Source organism: Elaeis guineensis, chromosome 10 (genome assembly GCF_000442705.2).
Source record: "Elaeis guineensis isolate ETL-2024a chromosome 10, EG11, whole genome shotgun sequence".
NCBI classification, from domain to species: Eukaryota; Viridiplantae; Streptophyta; class Magnoliopsida; order Arecales; family Arecaceae; genus Elaeis; species Elaeis guineensis.
In genome coordinates, this window is record NC_026002.2 from 35,264,406 (window position 1) to 35,271,049 (window position 6,644).

General features: G+C 42.2%; 1 protein-coding gene across 1 annotated transcript; it reads right to left on the minus strand.

Moving 5' to 3' along the window:
* Positions 1-2,628: 2,628 nt before the first annotated feature.
* LOC105052464 (putative disease resistance protein RGA3) lies at positions 2,629-6,432 on the minus strand. Its single transcript, XM_010933283.4, has one exon. The coding sequence runs from the start codon at positions 6,115-6,117 to the stop codon at positions 2,770-2,772; it is 3,348 nt and encodes a 1,115-aa protein (XP_010931585.1). The 5' UTR covers positions 6,118-6,432; the 3' UTR covers positions 2,629-2,769.
* Positions 6,433-6,644: the final 212 nt, after the last annotated feature.

Below are 6,644 nucleotides of genomic sequence, written 5' to 3' on the forward strand. Positions count from 1 at the left end.
AGACCAAGGTTCCCTTTCAAGCACCCTATTTTTCTCCTCTTCAGAGGAAAATCGAAACACCAAGATGCCCTTTGACAAAAGCGATACATAAAACTTCCTAGCAATATTTCATCTAATTTTGAGTTTCTTCTACACAAAATCTAGTGGAAATCCCCTACCCAAAAACTTATCCAATAAGACTGACTTCAATCTTGAATAGGCATGGCTCACATCCTCCTTGATGAATGCAATGACCTTGGTGAACAGAGTCCCTAAGCACTGCAATGTCTTCTGCCGTCGCTCTTGTCATCTTCCATCGGAAATGGCAGGAGCCTTACACAACTTGCACCTAGGAGCATCTAGATTCCACCACTACCCCACCTCTAGGTCATGTCGGATCCTAAGACTCTCGATTTTCATGATTCTTCCCCAGCTCTGACCTTGAGGCCTCTCCAGCAAAAGAGACCCCTTGAGACCTTTGTTCCTCACTCCCCCAGCCCCCTGAAGAGGGTTCAAGAGTAACTAACTTAGATTTGCCTTTCACACTCATCAGACTTTCTCATACTAAACATCATCTTCTGGAGTATTTTTTTTATTTAGGAATGTTAAAAGGGCAGATCCGATGCTATTAATGAAAAAACTCGAGATTGAAATCGAAATCCACTATACCACCTTTTGAAATCAAAATTAAAATTGAATAGTTTTTGAAATAAAAAATCAAAATCGAAATCCACTATACCACCTTATAGAATTCTTACACTAGGCTATATTATATGTGCTTAAGGGCAATAGAAAATCAAAATGTGATCGCATAAATTTATGCTGGTGCATGCCACTGTGTAACGATTGAGCTATTTTTGAGTTCTTATAATTGAAATTGATAGTGCATTTTTTTTTGAGAGCAAATTAAATAGGAATTTTTTCTTTTTTTTCCCCTCTAATTTTTGGAGATGGAGATCTGTTCCACGCATGGCAAACTCACTAAATGCAACAAATTAAAATGTCATCCCTTTAGATCATTTAGTCCGTCGTGTATAGAGAGGATGTTTCTATATTTTGAACTCATGACCTTCAAGCACCCTCTAAACTAAGAGACGCTTGAGCCAAGACTGAAATTTTCTCCCTTAAAATACATGAATAAATAAATAAAAATTATAATGAAAATAATTGAGATGGGTATCACAGTCCAAGCTTTCTCTGATGCATATCATTTCTCATTTTGGGGTCCTTTACCATGAGTACTACCTTGATTCTACTCATTACTGTTGCTCAGTAGATAAAAGAAATCTATGTAATTTTGGGGTCCTTTACCATGAGTACTACCTTGATTCTACTCATTACTGTTGCTCAGTAGCCAAAAGAAATCTATGTACGCCTGACCTTATTCAGAGTGTTACTAATGAGAAAAGAAAATGACACTAATGTATTAAAATGGAAGGATAAACAAGAAACTTTTAGAAGAAAGAAATGAATTGTAAAGGAAAAATTTTATGGAAGAGCTGAACGAATTGCATGGATTGGAAGACTCGAAATCAGAATTGAGCAGGGATTTCAAAAATCACACTATCTTTAATGAATCTCTTCTAGCTGGAAAGAGGAAAAAAAAGAGAAATTAAAAGAAAAGAGTAGTTGATTCTGAGAAAGAGAAGAAGAGGCATCCATGGAGGAGAGATCTCTACGTATGTTGACTTGGGCCGTGAAGAGGAGAGCTTCCTTGGCAAGTTAGAGTGTTTGTCTGCATTATTAGAAGAGCATAGGGCACCCCACTTCTCAAGCAAGCAGAAAGTAGTAATTAGCGTCGCATGGATTGACCTCTTCTCCAGAAAAGTCAGGCAGGCAGTTGCCTTCGTTCTCAATTTCCTAGCAAACCATCATGATTAAATGCTCCCATGTTTTCCTCTCTCTAACAAGAATCCTCCTTTTTTTTTTTTTTTTCTCGAAATTGTCTATGAAGAGAGAATGGAGACATATCTTCCTTTGACAACAGTGCAAGATTTTATTAATAAAAAAATTTATGCAGTCGATCTGGAGCGGTCAAACGTGCGTAGCTTTATCCCTGTGCAAAATTTTATTAAAAAAAATGACCATGGGTCTAGAAAAAGGCCGGATGTATGTACTGTTATCCTACGTATAGAGAGATTGTTTTTATGTTTCAAATCTGTGACACTCAGTTCATAATAAAGCAATATATCCTCTCGGTGTAGGACTTTGTAGTCAAGGCAATAAATAGAAAGATGATTCATGGATTCTGGACAGAATTTGCACGAGATACGTATAACAGAGAAATGCCAACCTCTGGCAAGTAGATCTTTGGTGCAAAAGTGTTTCTTTAGAGCCAACCATGTGAAGATTTTAATCATCCATGGTTATAGAGCTTTTGTATCCATCATCATTGATGAACTAGTAGAACGAGGAAACACAAAAAACTTGTCCCAAGTTGGTTTCCAAAGAGGTCTGTTCACTTGCCAAAATTCCCAACAAACTTGAGAGAGTGGCCAACAATATGCCAACTCTCCATGTGCAACCCATATCATGCATGTAAAGACACAAACGAGTTAAGAATAACTGAAATAAGAGCAGGTCAAGAACGATCCAGCTAGAATCGAGTCAAGACAAGAAGATTCAAGATGATAAAGAGGTGGTATAAAGAAAAAATATCCTGAATGGGAATTGAAATCCATGAATTTTATCTCTGAAACATGTTGATCACTTACTATTCAAATCAAAAGAACAGGAAAATACTTATAACGATGGAGGAAGTTTCAGCTCTCACCTTCCTCCCTTTCCATTCTACAGGCACATGATCTCCTCCTCTTCGATCTCTACCTTCGCAACATGAGCTACCTTGACCCAATCCTTTCCACCAAGTGAACACCGCTTCCTCAGTGATGGGCATGCTTTGATGTACAATTCTTGCAGGCCGTCAGGCAGGCCCTCCTCCGGTAAGCACATGATCTGGGGACAGTTGCAGATGACCAACGTAGTGAGTGAGGTGAGTTCCTTCAGTCCTTGAGGCAGTGCTTGGAGATTGAAACAATCCAAAATGGCCAAGAATTTAAACATGGGAGGCAGCCCGGTGGATGGAAAATGGTAGAGGTCGGGGCAGTCGGCGATCTCAAAATGACCGAGGAAGGAAAGGTTCTTGAGCTCACCCAGTAGCATGTTGATTAAGTTATAACAAGAGCCGACTCGAATGTCTTCCAGCGAGCTAGGCAGGAGGGCTTCTTGCACCGTCCATGGCATCAGCCTCGGGCAGCCATACAAGCGAAGGCTCTTCAGTGACACCAGAGGTTGGAAATGTCGCTCTGCCAATGACACAAGCCTCTCGCAGTTGGTAATTGTCAACTCCCTGAGAGCCATCAGCTGGTGGCCCAGCAATCCTTGCTGCAGAGATGTCAAGTTCGGGCAGCACTCGATGTACAAGGATGATAAAGAGGATGGCTGGTTTGAACCCCACAATTCTGGAAGAGCACCGATCCCTGCTTCAGATATCCTGATCCTCGTCAGGCTTGGCGGGAGGCGGGGTAGTGCTTTGAGCTTCGGACAGTCGATGATGTCGAGCTCCGTGAGGCAGGGGAATAACTGGTCATCTTCTGCACAAGTCCATTCTTCCAATCTGGGCATGTCTTCAAGTAGTAGTGCGTTTAGTGATGGAAACCTCCTGGTCTCGCCATTGCCTATGAATTCTTGGCCAATTCGCACTGTTCCATTACCTGCTATGTCAAGATATCTGAGGAAGGGAAGCTGTCCCAGAGGTGGGAGTAATTCACATCTTCTGCAGTTGGATAGGTGAACTTGATGCAGACTTGAGAATGATGGACTCCCCAGCCAGTTTGGAAAGACAGAACCCGCAAAGTTTTTAATCGTCAGCTCTTTCAGCTCGCAATGCGGCCGGAGGCCTTCAAGCACCTTCTCATCGAGATATTCTTCATGACAGCAGGCATCTCTGTTATCTTCCCATGTAAATTCTAGGACATTGAGGTACTCCTTTGTGTTCAACCTAGCCTCGCTTGCCTCTTCCCCACTGGCCACATTCTCAAGACTCCGAATGCAAAGATTACCTCTAAGCTCTGTCATGTTCTTCAGCTCCGCAATCCTGCATCCCCTCTCCTTGCGAACGACAAATTCCTCCAGTTCTTGGAGGTGGGTCAGTTTCCCTATCCCTGTTATATCGGAAAGCAATCTAGTATGTGCCTGTAGATGCCGCAGGTTGATCAGGTTGGTCACACCTTCTGGTAGTTCTCTTAGTGAATTGCAATCTTTTAATACGAGTGCCTGCAAATTGTATAGCTTACAAATTGATGAGGGCAATGTTTTGATTTCACTGCCGGGAAGACCGAGGTAGCGAAGCTGTTTCAGATTTCCAATGGAATCTGGCAACTGCGTGATGTCCCTGCGATGTAGGTCCAGCACACGGAGGCATCTCAATTTGAAGAACAGGCCATCAGGAACTGGTGCGGTCATGGATTTGTAACCCCGCAACAACATGAGTGTTCTTAGTCTCCTGAAACCATAAAATAGCTCAAATGAAGTGAACATGGTATCATCACAAGAAAATGATAAATGGCGAATCCTCCCCCGTGCGCTTGTTCCCTTACCATCTTCTAGTCTATGACATTCATCGACTGACATTGATTGTGCTAAATCATGGATTGCATCATGCATCACATACTTGCCCTTATAACACTGAAAGAAAGATCTGCTGAGTAAGTCATCGAAGTAACCATTCCCTATGTCTTCCAGTCTCTTCCTTCCTTGAGGCCGAACAAACCCCAGTGCAATCCAAATCAGAACCAACCTGTCTCTCTCAAACACATGATCTTTGTGAAATACAGAGCAAAATGCAAAGCACTGCTTTAGGTGTGGGGGTAGGTGCTTATAGCTCAATCTTAGAGCTGGTAGGACGGTATTCTTATCTGGTGCTAACTCCCAAATCTCACTTTTCAGAATACTCTTCCATTCTTCTTCATCTACTTTGGAGTAAAGGAGGCTCCCAAGAGCCTTCGCTGCGAGCGGTAATCCCTTGATCTTCTTAACAATCTCCTTACCAATAATTTCCAATGTTGGGTGTAGATTAGAGTTTCCATCAACAAATGCGCAATTTTTGAACAACAACCAGCAGTCACTGTCTGATAGTCGTTGCAGCCGATAGGGAGGCATCCCACCCATGATCCTCCCAACGTTTTCATTTTGAGTTGTTACCACAATTTTGCTTCCCCTTCTCCCAGCAATTAAAGCAGATCTATAACTGTGCCATTTGTTATGGTCCTCATTCCACACATCATCCAAAACAAGCAAAAACCTTTTTCCCTTTAACTTCTTATAGAGTTTTTCTTGGAGCATATTCATGGTGGTGTTGACAGAGGAAAAACCACTTCTAGCCGACTCGAGAGTTTCCTTTGTCAGCTTCTTCTCATCAAAATTCTCGGAAACACTGACCCACATTCTTAATTGAAAGTATTCTCTTACCCTGCTGTCATTGTACACCAGTTGAGTTAGAGTAGTTTTTCCAAGGCCCCCCATGCCAACAATGGGGAGGACCGAAACATTCGCAGGACTAGATTCATTACTAGAGAGCAACAGATCGACAATATTGTCCCTATCTTCCTCTCTACCGAACACATTCATGCAATCTACCAATGAACTGGTCTGTGGCCTCTCCATGATCTCAGGCACGCGCATCCCACCTAATGCTTGGAGACCGAGAACATCTCGTTCCTTTGCAATCTTATCTAGCTTTCCCCTCACAGCTCTAATCCTACGTGCTATCTTGCATTCAAACAAACCTTTGTGCCATAGAGAGCAAGACAAGCAATCACATACCTGCTTCTTCCAGCTGCTCTGAGCTCTGTCACCCTCCAACTTCAATCTCAGATTTTCTGCTGCATAGTTGTCCAACAAGTCATCCACATCATAGGCTGCATCCTTGAGCTTTGCCAGCCAACTTCTCACTGATCTGTCCTTCAACTGCTTCTCCTCAGCATCTTCAAGCACAGCTTGTATTGTTGATAGTGTACTTGAGAGATTCTCCACCTCTTCGCGGACACCCCGAAGTGATCTGAACTCATTCCATGCAAACATCGACAGCTTCTCAAAAAGGACCTGCATGAAGGATGATAGAACTGCTTCTCCTGCCATAATGTGCCCCTCCAATTCCGTTGTCTATGGAAGAAGGGCCTTGCAGAGGAACCAGAAACTTGATCTGTAGTAGGAATCTTGACCTGAGGTACAGGTCTTCTCTTCTATTCAAATTTGAGGTGCTACTGGGCCCGCAGGAATTGCTGACAAGCATGGCCACCAGATGGAAAATTGAAACCCAGTTGTTTTTTTAAGGAAAAAATGAACCCCGGTTGCTGATGGGTCCTTTATAAAATATTTGCACCTGCAGTTTGTCCTTTATAAAATATTTGCACCTGCAGTTTCTTATTCTTCGAGGAAGGTCACTGGAAAATATGAGAACATTGATTGAGTGCTGACTTGCTGCTATATGAAATGAAGTCTAAGGTTGTTGGTTGTGAGTTTAGAGAGTTTTGTCTCCACTATCAGACCAAACTTTTTTTTTTTTTTATTTGAGATCATTGTTATTGGTAACAATGACTTCTGTGACAAGGATTGTTTGGTGAACATGGCATGAAGAATGGTTAGTATTGAACTTTCAGATGTGT

Coding starts and splice junctions, on each gene's coding strand:
- LOC105052464 (XM_010933283.4), bottom strand. CDS start 6,117: ATGGCAGGAGAAGCAGTTCTATCATCCTTCATGCAGGTCCTTTTTGAG.